Raw genomic sequence first — 17,503 nt, 5'->3', positions numbered from 1 at the left:
CCCCAACGTCACTTCTGAAGAACAGCCTTCCTGAGGCTCGAGACAGAAAGAACGTGGGATGATACCCTGTCTGCGGAGAACAAACCAAACCAACCGCACACTTTAAAATAGAAACTAGTATGTGCATTGCTTTCCAGGCAAATGAAGAGAAGTATGCTCAGCTTTTGTCCTCAGTTCGCTTCCACAGCATGCAGACAGAAACAAACCCAGCAAAAGGAAATTCTAAATCAGGGAGGCCTCCCGGTTGCCAGTTCTGTGCGAGGCAAGAGTGAGATGAGGTGAAGAACAGGACGATGTGCGCCCACCTCACTTTCAAGCCCGTAATCCTGGACAAGCCTAATGTAGAGGGTGGGGCTCCAATCTTTGCCCCCTTGAAGGAAAAGCCCAACTGTTCTGCTTGGTCCCGCTTTCAAACTGTGAGCCTTGATAGCAGCGTTTATGGTATCTTCTGCCATAGAGCGATACGTTGTCCACTTGCCACCTACAAATAATTAGATAAATAATTCATTAGGTTACCACTTGTTTTTCTTAAAATGATCCATTTGCCAACTGATTCATAACACAATTCACCTGTCGTTTATAACAAATATGGCAAAGCAATGTGTAAGACTTTACTCAGAATCATCAGAAACATTCCCTGTTCATTAGCATCAGGAGAGATTCTGGTGGGACGGTTTAACTCAGGGTCCTATCTAAAGCACACCCGAAACACGAGGTAATATAAAGCACCTGCTATAGTGATGAGGCCACTGTCACTGATATCCACGACGTGATTTCGGGAGATGGACTGAGTATCTGCAGACTTGGGATCTGTGACAAGGGGGCGGATACCACTCCATGCTGCCAGGACATCCCCTCTTCTCACTGGGAGGAATCGATGGGAAGGGTTGAGAGGATTACTTAAAGATATTTCAACAAAAACTATCTGAAACAGTTAATAAGCAGGAGAGAATTCAGTAAAAGGAATACATGAATATGGGCTTTGAAAGAGAGAAGAAGCCCTGACATATAACAACCGAGTGGATAAGTACAACAAAAACTCAAAAACCAACTATTTGGTCACAAAGATAACCTGCATGAAAAAAAAAAAAAAAGCAAATAACCTGAAAATCACTGACACTGATTCCTACCAAAAGAGGAAACAAAAGAAACACATGTTAGCAACCCTCAGATGGAAGGATCTAGAATAGTTGGAAGGAACAGCAACGACAAAGTAGAAACAAAACAAAGACAAACGGGATAGATTTGCGACTTGTTACCTTTCCTCCTAGAATAAACTTAGCCCTCTCTCCTCAAGAAAGACAAAGACCCTTACTAAACAAGCCCGTAACAGGGTATTTTCTCCCCTCATTAACGCTACCCTCTTATTGAGCATTTACGGTAGGCCTAGGCTTGTCAAAGCACTTCACATACACATTTGATCTCATTTAATTTCACAAAGACTCATAGCATCAGTAATTATTCTTCTTACCATAGAAATGAGAATAAAAAACCTGAAAAAGTTTAACCACCTAGCCCAAAGCAATTATCTTATAAACGCCAGAAGAGCATCAGAACCCAGTTCTCCCCGATTATAAAGTTCATATTCTTAGACAATCTCTTTTACCCCCCTTATCCCGTTATCCCTATACCTGCCTCAGAAATAGGCATACTGACTCCTCCCAGTTTAGGCGCACCATACTTCTATTACAGTGTATGGAAGGTCTTTGAATATTCCAGATCCCATGAAATTTCTCTTACACTCTGTCAGAATACAATTACCTCTGCATACCAAGACCTGCTGGACTTCACAATAGAATGAGACAGCTGTTGCCCAGCACTCATTACTGACCTAAAGATGGCTAGGGAGAATAGCTTCGTTGTGGTTCTGGTGTACCAGGAGGGCCAAGGGCAAGACCCAAAGACAGAGTTTTCAGAATCTACTCTTCTTTATCCAAATCAGCTTCAGGAATGGCTTAGTCCTTTTCTTCTCCACTCTCCATGTCGAGGAGCTGACCACATGCACCCACCCAAGAGTTGCCAAATGATGTAGATGAGGAGGAGGTGAATGCTTACCTGGTCCTGCTGCCCTTACTTTCAGAGATCAGCTAATCTATGCCTGGATAACAGAGAAGTAGGAGCAAGTTTGCTCTGACCACACTTGGAATCAGCTCCTCCTTCATCTTATTCCCAGCCATGCCCCTTACTGATGAAAAGTTGACTGTCTTTAAAACATCAAGACAATGGGAAAATCGGATATCCACATGCAGAAGGATTAGCTCAAAGTGGATCAAAGACCTATATATAAAAGCTAAAACTATAAAACATTTAGAAAAAAAACATAGGGGAAAATCCACATGACATTGGGTTTGGCAATGATTTCTTGTATATGATACCAAAGGCACAGGCTACTAAAGAAAAAAAAAGATAAAATGGACTCCTCAAAATTAAAAACTTTTGTGCATCAAAAGACATTAACAACAGAATGAAAAGGCAACCCATGTAGTAGGAAAAAATATTTGAAAATTATATCTCTGACAAGGAGTTACTATCAATACATAAGAACTCTTAAAAACTCAGTAACTAAAATAGACAACCTGATTGAAAAATGGGCAAAGGCTTTTAAAAGATATTTCTCCAAAAAAGATATACAAATGGCCAATAAGCACATAAAATAATGCTCAATATCACTAACCATTAGAAAAATGCAAATGGGAGGAAGGAGGTTAAGATGGCGGAGGAGTAGGGGACCCCTTTTTCAGCCGGTCCCCTGAGTTGAGCTGGATAGGTACCAGACCAGCAGGAACATCCACAGAATCAGCCTGAGACGCAGGCACAGAATCAGCCTGAGACGCAGGAAGATACATCTGGATCTCTACATCTCCAGCGCTGAGTATCGAGGTACGAAGCGGGGAGCCGTGAAACCGCGCACAGATATCGGAAGCTAAACAGAAGGGGGAGGGAGCCGCCGTGTCAGGGCGCCGGGAAGCGGTAGCCACCTACACGGGGGAGCGGACAGACCGCGGACCCGCACGCTTGAGACAGCAGACTGAGAAGGGAGCTCCGGGAGCGCATGCGGGATGGCTGGCGGTTGGTGGGCCACCTGCACGGGGGAGCAGGCGGACTCGCGGACGGCACCCGCGAGGCAGCAGGCTTAGAACGCGAGCTCCAGGAGCGCGCGCAGGGCGGCTGGCGGGCCACCTGCACCGGGGAGCGGGCGGACCCCGCGGACCCGCACTCTGGAAACGGCAGACTGAGTCCGTGAGCCGGGAGCGTGCACCACCAAGCATCTCACGGAGCTCCGGAGCTCCGGTGTGCTCACTGGATCGAGGCTGAGACCGGGAGCTCCGGGAGCGTCCGCGGGGCGGCTGGCGGCTGGAGGGCCACCTGCACGGGGGAGCAGGCGGACTCGCGGTCAGCACCCGTGAGACACCAGACTGAGACGGGGAGCTCCGGGAGCCCGCGCGGGGCGGCTGGCGGCGGGCGGGGTTGGAAACACAAAGGACAGAGACGTGCCGGCCCTGGAAGTGAGGGCTGGGACGCCGGGTGTGGGGCGCACAGCCCGGGATGCTGCAGGGTTGAGCAGCACCAACAGAAACAGAGTTAAAGTGGCCAGAACATCAGTGGAGAACGATCCGCGATCCCTCTGTTCTGAGACAGAGGCTGAATTTCAGCCGCTGCTGCTCTCTCAGAAGAGGCATAGCAAACCGCCAGGGAAAGCCGCCAGAGAACAAAAGCCCGGAAATACCGGCTCACAGGGTGCCCATCCCCATCCCCCCTCGCAAGGGACACAGAGACTCTACCCAAACAGGGTTTTCTGAGTACCTGCAGGCAGGCCCCTCCCCCAGAAGGCAGGCTGAAAAATCAAGAAGCCCACAACCCGGAGCGCCTGAGTGGCGCAGTCACCAAGCACCTGTCTTCGGATTAGGGTGTGATCACAACGCTCCGTAAGGAGTCCTTCATCGGGCTTCTCCACCGGGAACCTGCTTCTTCCTCTCCCACTCCTCTGCTTGGGTTCCCTTTCTTGCTGACTGTCTCTCTCTCTCTCAAATAAATAAATAAACTCTTTAAGGAAGAAGCCCACATCCCTAAGATCTCTATAAAACAAGGGCGCACGGCCTGGGTCCCAGTCAACACTTGGGCTCTGGACAACCCTGCAATCTCTCTTCATCAGAATGACGAGAAGGAGAAGTCCCCCCCAGCAAAGAAAAGATAATGAGTCTGTGGCCTCTGCCACAGAATTGGCCTCGGCCACAGAATTAATACATATGGATGTATCCCAATTATCAGAAATGGAATTCAGAGCAACAATGGTCAAGATGATGAGTAAACTTGAAAAAAGCATCAGAGAAAGCGTTGCTGAGAATATAGAATCCCTAAGGGCAGAAATGAGAGCGAATCTGACAGAAATTAAAAACTCAGTGGGCCAAATACAGTCAAAACTAGAGGCTCTGACGGCCAGGGTCACCGAGGCAGAGGAACGCGTTAGCGAATTGGAGGATGGGTTAGTAGAAGAAAAAACGAAAATAGAAGCTGGTCTTAAAAAAATCCACGCCCACGAATGTAGATTACGGGAGATTACTGACTCTATGAAACGATCCAATGTCAGAATCATCGGCATCCCTGAAGGGGTGGAGAAAAACAGAGGTCTAGAAGAGATATTTGAACAAATTGTAGCTGAAAACTTCCCTAATCTAGCAAGGGAAACAAGCATTCGTGTCCAAGAGGCAGAGAGGACCCCATCCAAGCTCAACCAGGACAAACCTACGCCACGGCATGTCATAGTGCAATTCGCAAATATTAGATCCAAGGATACAGTATTGAAAGCGGCCAGGGCAAAGAAATTTCTCACGTACCAAGGCAAAGGTATCAGGATTACGTCAGACCTGTCTACAGAGACCTGGAATGAGAGAAAGGCTTGGGGGGGCATTTTTAAAGCTCTTTCAGAGAAAAACATGCAGCCAAGGATCCTTTATCCAGCAAAGCTGTCATTCAGAATTGATGGAGAAATAAAGACGTTCCAAAATCGCCAATCATTAACCAATTTCGTAACCACGAAACCAGCCCTACAGGAGATATTAAGGGGGGCTCTATAAAGGTAAAAAGGCCCCAAGAGTGATACAGAGCAGCAAGTCACAACCGATACAAAGACTTTAAAGAGAAATGGCATCATTAAAATCATATCTGTCAATAATCTCTATCAATCTAAATGGCTTAAACTCTCCCATAAAACGCCACAGGGTTGCAGATTGGATAAAAAGACATGACCCATCCATTTGCTGTCTACAAGAGACTCATTTTGAACCCAAAGATGCATTCAGACTTAGAGTAAGGGGATGGAGTACCATCTTCCACGCAAATGGACCTCAAAAGAAAGCTGGAGTAGCAATTCTCATATCAGATAGACTGGATTTTAAACTAGAGGCCATAGAGAGAGATACAGAAGGGCACTATATTATTCTTAAAGGAAGTATTCAACAAGTGGATATGACAATTATTAATATATATGCCCCCAACAGGGGAGCAGCAAGATACACAAGCCAACTCTTAACCAAAATAAAGAGACATATAGATAAGAACACAGTAATAGTAGGGGACCTCAACACCCCACTATCAGAAATAGACAGAACACCCTGGCAAAAACTAAGCAAAGAATCAAAGGCTTTGAATGCCATACTCGACGAGTTGGACCTCATAGATATATATAGAACACTACACCCCAGAACCAAAGAATACTCATTCTATTCAAATGCCCATGGAACATTCTCAAGAATAGATCATGCTCTGGGACACAAAACAGGTCTCAGCCAATACCAAAAGATTGAAATTATCCCCTGCATATTCTCAGACCACAACGCTCTGAAATTGGAACTCAACCACAAGGAAAAACCTGGAAGAAACTCAAACACTTGGAGGCTAAGAACCATCCTGCTCAAGAATGACTCGATAAACCAGGAAATCAAAAAACAAATTAAACAATTTATGGAGACCAACGAGAATGAATACACAACGGTCCAAAACCTATGGGATACTGCAAAGGCAGTCCTAAGGGGGAAATACATAGCCATCCAAGCCTCACTCAAAAGAATAGAAAAATCTAAAATGCAGTTTCTATATTCTCACCTCAAGAAACTGGAACAGCAACAGAGGGACAGGCCTAACCCACTGACAAGGAAGGAGTTGACCAAGATTAGAGCAGAAATCAATGAATTAGAGACCAGAACCACAGTAGAGCAGATCAACAGGACTAGAAGCTGGTTCTTTGAGAGAATCCATAAAATTGATAGACCACTGGCAAAACTTGTCCAAAAACAAAGAGAAAGGACTGAGATTATTAAAATTATGACTGAAAAGGGAGAGGTCACGACCAGCACCATTGAAATTGCAAGGATTATTAGAAACTTTTATCAACAGCTATATGCCAAAAAACTAAACAATCTGGAAGAGATGGAGGCCTTCCTGGAAACCTATAAACTACCAAGACTGAAACAGGAAGAAATAGATTTCTTAAATAGGCCAATTAACTATGAAGAAATTGAGTCAGTGATAAACAACCTTCCAAATAATAAAACTCCAGGCCCAGACGGTTTTCCTGGGGAATTCTACCAAACATTCAAAGAAGAAATAATACCTATTCTCCTAAAGCTATTTCAAAAAATAGAAACAGAAGGAAAGCTACCAAACTCATTCTATGAGGCTAATATTACCTTGATCCCCAAACCAGGCAAAGACCCCCTCAAAAAGGAGAATTACAGACCGATTTCTCTAATGAATATGGATGCCAAAATCCTCAACAAGATCCTTGCTAATAGAATCCAACAGTACATTAAAAGGATTATCCATCATGACCAAGTGGGATTCATACCTGGGATGCAAGCATGGTTCAACACTCGCAAATCAATCAATGTGATACATCATATCAACAAGAAAAGACTCAAGAACCATATGATCCTCTCAATTGATGCAGAAAAAGCATTTGACAAAATACAGCATCCTTTCCTGATTAAAACCCTTCAGAGTGTAGGAATAGAGGGTACATTTCTCAATCTCATAAAAGCCATCTATGAAAAGCCTACTGCAAGCATTATTCTCAATGGGGAAAAGCTGGAAGCCTTTCCCTTAAGATCAGGAACACGACAAGGATGCCCACTCTCGCCACTATTATTCAACATAGTACTAGAAGTCCTTGCAACAGCAATCAGAAGACAAAAAGGGATCAAAGGTATCCAAATCGGCAAAGAAGAAGTCAAACTGTCTCTCTTTGCAGATGACATGATACTCTATATGGAAAACCCAAAGGAATCCACTCCCAAACTATTAGAAGTTATAGAACAATTCAGTAAGGTGGCAGGATACAAAATCAATGCCCAGAAATCAGTTGCATTTCTATACACGAATAACGAGACTGAAGAAAGAGAAATTAGGGAATCCATCCCATTTACAATAACACCAAAAACCATGCGTTACCTTGGAATTAACTTAACCAGAGACGTAAAGGACCTATATGCTAGAAACTATAGATCACTTTTGAAAGATATTGAGGAAGACATAAAAAGATGGAAAAATATTCCATGCTCATGGATTGGAAGAATTAACATAGTTAAAATGTCCATACTACCCAGAGCAATCTACACTTTCAATGCTATCCCGATCAAAATACCGAGGACATTTTTCAAAGAACTGGAACAAATAGTCCTTAAATTTGTATGGAACCAGAAAAGGCCCCGAATCTCCAAGGAACTGTTGAAAAGGAAAAACAAAGCTGGGGGCATCACAATGCCGGATTTCGAGCTGTACTACAAAGCTGTGATCACAAAGACAGCATGGTACTGGCACAAAAACAGACACATCGACCAATGGAACAGAATAGAGAACCCAGAAATGGACCCTCGGCTCTTTGGGCAACTAATCTTTGATAAAGCAGGAAAAAACATCCGGTGGAAAAAAGACAGTCTCTTCAATAAATGGTGCTGGGAAAATTGGACAGCTACATGCAAAAGAATGAAACTTGACCACTCTCTCACACCATACACAAAAATAAACTCCAAATGGATGAAAGACCTCAATGTGAGACAGGAATCCATCAAAATTCTAGAGGAGAACATAGGCAACAACTTCTATGACATCGGCCAGAGCAACCTTTTTCACGACACATCTCCAAAGGCAAGAGAAATAAAAGATAAAATGAACTTATGGGACTTTATCAGGATAAAGAGCTTCTGCACAGCCAAGGAAACAGTCAAAAAAACTAAGAGACAGCCCACGGAATGGGAGAATATATTTGCAAAGGACACCACAGATAAAGGACTGGTATCCAAGATCTACAAAGAACTTCTCAAACTCAATACACGAGAAACAAATAAACAAATCATAAAATGGGCAGAAGATATGAACAGACACTTTTCCAATGAAGACATACAAATGGCTAACAGACACATGAAAAAATGTTCAAAATCATTAGCCATCAGGGAAATTCAAATCAAAACCACACTGAGATACCACCTTACGCCAGTTAGAATGGCAAAGATAGACAAGGCAAGAAACAACAATTGTTGGAGAGGATGTGGAGAAAGGGGATCCCTCCTACATTGTTGGTGGGAATGCAAGTTGGTACAGCCACTCTGGAAAACAGTGTGGAGGTCCCTTAAAAAGTTAAAAATTGAACTACCCTATGACCCAGCCATTGCACTACTGGGTGTTTACCCCAAAGATACAGACGTAGTAAAGAGAAGGGCCATATGCACCCCAATGTTCATAGCTGCATTGTCCACAATAGCCAAATCATGGAAGGAGCCGAGATGCCCTTCAACAGATGACTGGATTAAGAAGCTGTGGTCCATATATACAATGGAATATTACTCAGCTATCAGAAAGAACGAATTCTCAACATTTGCTGCAACATGGACGGCACTGGAGGAGATAATGCTAAGTGAAATAAGTCAAGCAGAGAAAGACAATTATCATATGATTTCTCTCATCTATGGAACATAAGAACTAGGATGATCGGTAGGGGAAGAAAGGGATAAAGAAAAGGGGGGTAATCAGAAGGGGGAATGAAACATGAGAGACTATGGACTATGAGAAACAAACTGAAGACTTCAGAGGGGAGGGGGTGGGGGAATGGGATAGACTGGTGATGGGTAGTAAGGAGGGCACGTATTGCATGGTGCACTGGGTTATACGCAACTAATGAAGCATCAAACTTTACATCGGAATATGGGGATGTACTGTATGGTGATTAACATAATATAATAAAAAAAAAAATTAAAAAAAAAAAAGAAAAATGCAAATGAAAACCACAATGAGATACCCCTTCATATCCATTACGATGATTATTATAAAAAGCAAAAAAAACAACAACAAAAAAAAAACAAAACAAACGCTGGTGAGGATGTGGAGAAATTGGGGTAGCCTTATGCACTGCTGATGGGAGAGTAATATGAGGCAGCCACTACTGATAAGTGCATGGCAGTTTCTCAAAAATTCAACATAGAATTACCATATTACCTAGCAATGACAATTCTGGGTACATACACCCCAAAGAACTGAAAGTACAAAAAATTTGTACACTCCCATGTTCACAGCAGCATCATTCATAACAGCCAAAATATGGAAATAACCGAAGTGACCACTGATAGATGACTGGCTAAACAACATGTGATCTATACATACAATGGAATAGTATTCAGCTTTGAAAAGTAAAGAAATTCTGACATATCCTACCTTGGAGACATTATGGTAAGTAAAATAAATCATTCACAAAAGGACAAATATTGTATGGTTCCATTTATATGAGATACCTAGAGCAGTTAAATTCATAGTGACAGTAAGCAGAATGGTGATTGCCAGGGGGAGGGGGGTTGGGTATGGGAGGTTAGTGCTTACTGGGGACAGAGTTGAGAAGAACAAAAAAGATTTGGAGATGGATAGTGGTGATGGTTGCACAAAAATGTGAATATATTTAATGCCACAGAGCTGTATGCTTAAAAATGGTCAAAATGACAAAATGATAAAAATTAATCACAATTTTTAAAAAATCAGGACAAAAGTAAAAATTGACATATTTCAAGTCTCAGAAAATAAAGGAAATATTTTACATGCAAGACATAAATATCAGGACCCTTACCAACCCATACCATGCCCAAACTTCATTCGAATTAAAATATCTCATTCAGCATTTTGTGAGCAGTGGACAGTGTGGATTTCAGATCCCACTCAGTCCTTGGGAGTGCACCCTGGTACAGCGAACCTCTGGTGTCTATACACGGCACCACCTGAAAAGTATCTAGAAAATATCTAGCAGACTTTATGGAAAGAGTCACAAACACTCTTTCAAAGGACTATAAAAGTCCAAAAAAAATTGTTTTAAAAGTTGCCTAACCAAGTACAGGGGAAAGACTCTAAAAACAAATAATATTGAACGACAGATAATCCCTCCTTCTTGACCTCAAATGAAAAAAAATATAGATTTCTGGTAAAGATAAATTCATCTAAGGTAAATTTGGCATATTTTAATATAGCTCCTTGAGGGCCCTACTCTTAACATGACACACATCTGCAGTGGTGTTTAATCAAATCCATATCTCAACACTGCCTCAGAAGCACAGAAGAGGTAACACTGAGGGCTGGTGCAGAAAGCTGAGGGTGTCCAGTCTCGCTAACTGGAGACCCACAGAGTCTCAATGCTGAGGTTTCATTTCTAAACATGCCCTTCTGATATGTGCCTTCTCTTAATTAGGTTTATCCTGATGGCTTCCATGGAATTAGGGTGAATTCTTGCTTCACGCAATTCCACAAAAGTCTTGTGAAACGTCCACACGAATCATGCAATGTTTTAATCTGTACAAAAAACCTAACTAGGAAATTACCACTATTTTCCATTAGAGTTCAAATAGCCCTCTGAGTCAAAAATAAAACTCAGCCAACCACATAGAACGTCATTGTGGTCACCACAGTCTGCAGAGCGTGTCTGTGAAATTCCTTAGGTAGCCACACTGATCAGGAATTTGGCTTCGACTCTTAAAGCCCTCTGACTGATTTTAAAATTATTTGATGGAAAATGAGGCTCTCTAGAGTAAATCTGAAGCATATGCAAATAGTCTCTGTGGCGAATGCTTTACCTTTTCTGGTATAACAGGCAGAAAAACACATCTGCAAAATTGTGTTGTCTAAAACAAAAAGACCAAACTAAAATATTTGAGGTTTCCCTTCACAGGAGAATATTAAATAAAACATTATGTATACTGATACCATTTTTAATCCTTACTCTTGACATTGATACTCAAAAAAGAAAAGAAAACACTACCAAGAAGAGTTTATAATGTGCTAGGAAACTTCATTTATTTTATATTTTAGCATTCAGCTCTTTAACACAGAATTATGTCAGATGAATGTTGGGATTAAATTTATCTAAAAGGATACATGTCAGGATAATCAAAGTCTAAATCATCTTTAAAATATGAATCAGTCTTTCTGGTCTGCAGAATTTTTATATTATTAGACCAGAGGGTGGTTGGATCAGGTTATCTATCAGTTTTCTCCCAACCTTAAGATTTAATGATTTTTGTGGATTATTCAAAATACTATTTCCTGCTGAGGGATATAGTGCTTGCACCTCTCCACCCCTGGAATTAAGTAATGACCGGTCAGGGCATAGGCATAATCTATGTCCATAGGGCAGAGCATAGCTAAGCACATAAAACATGAATTCTAACCTCTTGTATAAAAGACAGCAACTAACTGAACTAACATGTTTCTCTCCTTATCACCTATTCACCCACAGTGGAAACCTTGCACACTGTTAAACAAACCCTAATTAAAGTTCTTTGAAGAAAGAGATTCCAAAGCAGTAGACAGAATAGAGAAGCGTTAAGCTATCTTTTAATTCTGCCTGAAACTGCTGCAGCCACGTCGGCCGGAAACCAACCCAGGCTGAAGCCACCTTGGAGGGTGACAGAGTGAAATAAGGACCGTGTACCTTAGACATTGCAGAATCGCTGGATTTCTCACCTCTTGAGCCTTCTTATATCTGGAGGTTTTGGTTTTTGTTTTTGCTTTTTTTACGAGACATTTATTTTATAAAACAAAAAAAATACAAACTAAATGACTCTCTTAAATCGAGTATTTCCTTCCCTAAAAGTGTGTATAAATACATCTCGATTCCATAGAGCAGCACTGTTCCATAGACTTTTCTGCAGTGCTGGAAATGCTCTACCTCTCACTGTCCAATGCACTAGCCGCTAGCTGCACAAGCCTATGAAGCACTTGAAATGTGGTTCATGTGACTGAGGAACTGAATTTCAAACTTTATTTAATTTTAACTAATTAAAAATGAAAAAGCCACACAACATGCACATGCACAGGCTATCATATTACACAAAGCAGCTCTAGAATAAAAATCCCCAAGCAGTGGATCTCACACTTGCCTGGTAGATCATCAAGCCGGGTACTTCCCACCATGGCGCCCTTACCCACGTCTCTAATTGAGCATCCTTTCAGTGAAATTTGACCGTGTTTCCTTTGCTCATGAGAGTACAATCTGCTGTAATAGCATGCTTTCCCCCAAATATTTTACTGTCCTAACATGTTGCATATTTATCATTTCAAAGTATCCTCTCCAACTAATCTCATGAGTTCCAAGAAATAAAAGATATTTTTACCAAATTAAGTATTGAAAAGTACTAAATTAAGTGCCAACTTTTACTAAATTAAATACTGAAGTATTTACTAAACTAAGTACTACCCTCAAGTTCTTAAACAGAAATCGCTCCTATGGTTCAGGTTGTAGCCAAGAGCACGCAGTGGACATCACCTACTTTAAATTCTTCAAGGTATAATATGTGAAGAAAATCACTCAAGTCAAGGCTTTTATGCTTCAGAGCTCAAAAATTCATCTTGATTTTTCTGGTTCTCATACGGCCAAGATAGCTAAACCAGGTTTCATTACTGTTTCATTTTTCTCACCATGTTCAAAGTCTTTAGTAATGTCAATTCTAATATTTCTCAACACCCCAAATCCTACATCAAGTAGGGGTTGTGTATAGTGATCAATAAATATGAAGTTGCTATTAAAACATTCTCTGAACTTTTTTGTATCAAACAAGAACAGACTACGTTACAAAATCAAAAGCAATATTTGGGCCTCTGAGCCAGTATCCCAGGCTTTGTACAAAGTATCTAATCTATATATTTAAACAATTGGATATTCTCTTTTAACATAAATAAATGCTTTAATAAAACAAGATGACAGGAAACAACACTACCACGGGAGTTGAGGAAAGTCCTCATTAAACACCATTTATTAGAACGGCTCACCCAGAGGGCACCCAGTTGACTATTTAAGTGCCAAATGCCCAGATGTTTAAAAACCCATGTGAGCACCTCTACAGTGTATAAAAATACTTGGCAATATTTTCAAAAAGGTAGTCCTTTTACCATCATGTTCAAGGATTATTTTTGTTGCAATCCCAATAAATAACTCATTCCAGTTTTGGAGTATATAATATATAAAGAGTAAAATACTAATAATAAAGCTGAATAGACATTTTCCACAGCTGGTTGAAAAGACGAAGTGCTGTGTAATTGTTTCAAATTATAATGAATATTTTTACTCTTAACACCTTGGCAAGACAAGTGTTTGTTTTAAAAATTAATAGAAAATGAAGCCCACAGGAAGTGTCAATTAAGAGCTCGATGTGCGGTTTTGCTCCACATGAGTTATTTAGCCATACGTTTTGGGGTGTTCTTTCTCATGTTTGCCACTTTCAGAAAATCAATAAAAAGCATGTGAAAATACCTAAATGAACACAGGGGAAATAGTGTCAGAAATCAATACTTCTCTACCAGCATGTTTAACCTGCTGAAATGAAGTGTTAATCACAGAAATAAGATACCATATTACATTTATAAACTAATGAAACTAGAAAAAGCAAAGCGTGTGACACTATAATTAAACAGCTGGAAGACATCCAAGCCTGTGTAAGTTGATAACCCTGGTACAATCTCTGGCAGTGAAAAGGCAGGTCTGCAGTGAGTTGATATGGCCAGCTCGGTTGTTAATTGAATAACAGGCAATCTATAAACACTACTAATTGCATATGTGAAAACCTGTGTACAACTCAAGACGCTGCCTAGAGAAACACTCCAGAAAAACTACGTGGATAAAGCACTCAGCAAATCTTCTGTCTCTCTCAATCCCTTTAAGTCATAGCTTAGTTTCACCACTGCAGCCTTCTGATTAACCTCCACCCGGCAGGCTTAATGATACATTTTTCAAAAGATCATTTTTCTTCCGAACCCGATACACACCATACAACTATCAATTACCCATTTCAGAAAAGAACAAACAAGTAATCTAGAAAATTCAGCCTGTGAATGGAAAGCTTTCTAAATCGTAAAAGAAGATATGGTCTTATTCCCAACAGGCAAAAATGCTTTTCAGAATTGTTCCGACGCGTTTTGCAGAAGTGTGGCAGCTGCTGAGAACAGCATGGAGTGTTAAGATTTGACACTTTTTTTTCTCCCTTAAGGATATAGCCATTTGGGGAGGCTCAGAAACTGTTGTCAGAATTTTACTTATTCATCCATTTAATAAATCCTTTTTAAAATGATTATGTCAACCCTGGTGAATGCAAAACATTTCAAAACTATTGCTCTAGGACCTAAACAAACTTTATTTTTTTAAATCTGCAGAGAAGACTGCTTGGCCCAAGGGATTAGTTATGAGATGGGAAACCTCCTCTAGTTTAACATTCAAATCCAAATAAGGCCGGTCCAGAGCAAAGGTCATTATCATTCGACAAGACAAGCGTCCAGCAGCTTCCAGGAAATGAATTGACAGACTTAATCCACTCCCTGGTGGATATAATATCACATCATAAAACCTGGAACTACCAGTCAGAGTAGCGTGTGGTACTCAGAAGCACGTGTATTGCGGCTAGCCTGACTTGTCCTCATCCTGGCTCCGACACGAACAAACCGTGGGCAAGAAGCTTAAAGTCATGGGGCCTCTGTCTTGACGTCTATGAAGTGAGAATTGCAAAATACACCTAGTAACGTTGTCATGAGGAACCAAAGAGATGATATAGGCAATATGCTCCGTAGAGTGTCTAGCCTAAAAATTGCTCAGTAATTGTAGAGTTTTCAAAAACAAAGCATGTATTACCCATTACAGACAAATGGAAGGGCTGAAAGATGGGCTGCACCAGGCTACAGTCAAAGAAGTGAGTAGGGCCTGAAGCTGACTTTCTCTCTACATTTCATCATAATGGAAGAGAAATCGGGTTACACCAAAATTCCTTGGACAAAATATAAATTTAAACGTCTCCACTTTAAGATACAGACATATAGTAGCAAACTGCATTCTTCCAAGACTGAGGGTAACTCCTCAAATCTGAGGCCTGTGGTCAACTAGAAATACATATGAAAAAAAAAAAACTATAAGGAATCATTATTAATTAGTTGATTAATTAGCTGTTTTAAAAAGAACAAGTTGAAGCAGCAAAGGTGTGATAGTGTGCACAGGGAAACAAATGAAGCATATGAAAGAGCTGTCACCTCTGCTTTTACCCCAGATATTTGGTCCCCGGGAATTCTTAATCCCAAGAGTCCCTGGACTGCTAGGAGACAGGCCTGGTTTATAGTGTTTAGATATGAATTTTGGCCACTTTAACCAAAAATCAAAATTGGCAAAAAAAGAAAACCCCACAAACAAACAAACAAGCAAACGCTTGGCCAGTTTTACCCATTAACTGACTACCTAAAGGCACGTGAACTGACAAGACTTTTATAGACCAACCCGGTCCCAGCAGGTATTGCTAAGTCTCCTGTGCACTCACAGGCAGAATAAAAGTGAGGAAGGGGTGCAGGCTTCCGTGCCTGCTACAGCCCAAGGCTCATTTCACTGGTGGAAATGCCCACCTACGATATGAGCCCAGCGGCCTTTTGGAACCTACACCTGTTTCCAGCACATCCAGCCTCTCAGCACATATAAGCAGTTAGATTTCTCATCTTACTGCTTTTGAACTTTAAGAATTTGGAAACTGTCAACGTAGAGCTCTCTGCTCTTGAATTAATTTTACTTCTTGCTCCAACAATCTAAACTTCCTGCTCGTGGGGCCCAAAATAACCCCACTTTTAACAAATACCATACTCAGGCAAATGTGAAACAAAGCAGGATTCATTAACAATAATCAACACATTAAAATATAATCATATCCAGATGAAGCTCTTCTTGGGTTTCAAAAGGAAAAAAAAGTATCCAGTTAAAATCGCATTGCATTTTCACGATTGAAATGCAGATATTAAACAAGGCATGACAATTTCCCAAATAACCCTATGTGAGGGCGTGTCTGAGAGAGACAGTATAAACATTAGCCACATAGATCTCAGTTCCACATAGTTAATACCTTTGTACCATTAATGTAGATACCCAAAGAGACTTTACTCAAAATGAAATTACATCTATTACTTGAAATCAGAAGATACTAAAACTATACAGTATGGATTGTTCAATTAAACTAGGAGAGTCCTCGGGACCATTTTTTTAAAGCAGTTTGTTTATTTGCAAATGTGTGATCACAAGATGACAAAAATCCTTTAGGGAAAAAGGATTCATAGATTTTAGTGAGTCACATCAAGAAAATTGTGTCTCTGCATGTTGTCCACTGAAGCCAACATTCCAGAAGATTCCTGATATAAATAGATGAAGACCATTTTTCAAAAATCTTAAAATTGCTACCTTAATATAGAAAGATTTTTGAACTGCTACCCACATCAAAAACCCTGAAAGCACCTATTACTAATTCATTTTAATTCAAAACAATAATGAGTAGCATACCAGATAGACAACAAGCTTGGTAGCTGAATAAAGAATCCTTCCCCTCCAGGAGCGCCAAGTGAGAATATATCTTAGACGCTTACCTGTAATAGAACACTGCAATACGCTAGACCAACGTCCTACCGAAGTACAAAGGATAATGACAGGTGGTTTCTGAAGTGGAAATAGTATTTTGTCAAGATGAGAAGGTGGGGGAAAGGGCATCCCAGAGCAAAGTTTTATCCTAAACAAAGCATGAGGTTGAAAATGCACAAACTGATTTGGGAATGACAAGACTATAAAATGCATGAAGGTGGAGTGGCAGAATACAAAGCTGCAAAGACAAGTCGTGACAGCCCTTAGAGTCCATGCGAGACAGTTTAGAATTTCTCCCAAAGTCAGTGAGGAGACACCCAAGGGATATTATTGAGCCAGGAGGTGATGATGAGAATTGTGTTTTGGTAGGAGGGTACCGATGGAAGTGTCAGACTGGGGGGGGGGGGGGGGGGAGGGGGACCTGACCTCTGGAAGCCAGTTAGAAGGCCCATGTAACTGCTCGAGTGAGAAGTGACTCAGGTGTGACCAGGACGATGAAGTGAGAGGGGATTTACATGATACTTCGGAGTGAGCATAGATAGGAACTAGACTGGATGTGGAAAGAGAAGGATCACCAAAGATGAGCATGCCATTTCTAGCTGGCGTGACTGG

The 17,503-nt window shown here is 41.1% G+C and overlaps 1 protein-coding gene across 4 annotated transcripts in view; it reads right to left on the bottom strand.

The window, feature by feature from the left end:
* Positions 1–17,503, bottom strand: part of GPD2 (glycerol-3-phosphate dehydrogenase 2) — a 152,856-nt gene that overhangs the window by 14,103 nt on the left and 121,250 nt on the right. For all 4 annotated transcript variants that reach the window (XM_019807015.2, XM_011233670.3, XM_011233672.3 and 1 more), the window contains 2 exons: positions 730–864; positions 306–481 (listed from right to left, as the gene is read on the bottom strand). In XM_019807015.2, the coding sequence (XP_019662574.1) occupies positions 306–481; positions 730–864 (311 nt within the window). The remainder of the gene's footprint in view (positions 1–305; positions 482–729; positions 865–17,503) is intronic.

Source organism: Ailuropoda melanoleuca, chromosome 2, assembly GCF_002007445.2.
Source record: "Ailuropoda melanoleuca isolate Jingjing chromosome 2, ASM200744v2, whole genome shotgun sequence".
NCBI classification, from domain to species: domain Eukaryota; kingdom Metazoa; phylum Chordata; class Mammalia; order Carnivora; family Ursidae; genus Ailuropoda; species Ailuropoda melanoleuca.
The sequence above is the reverse complement of the archived record's forward strand: the minus strand, read 5'-3'. Positions and strand labels throughout refer to the sequence as shown.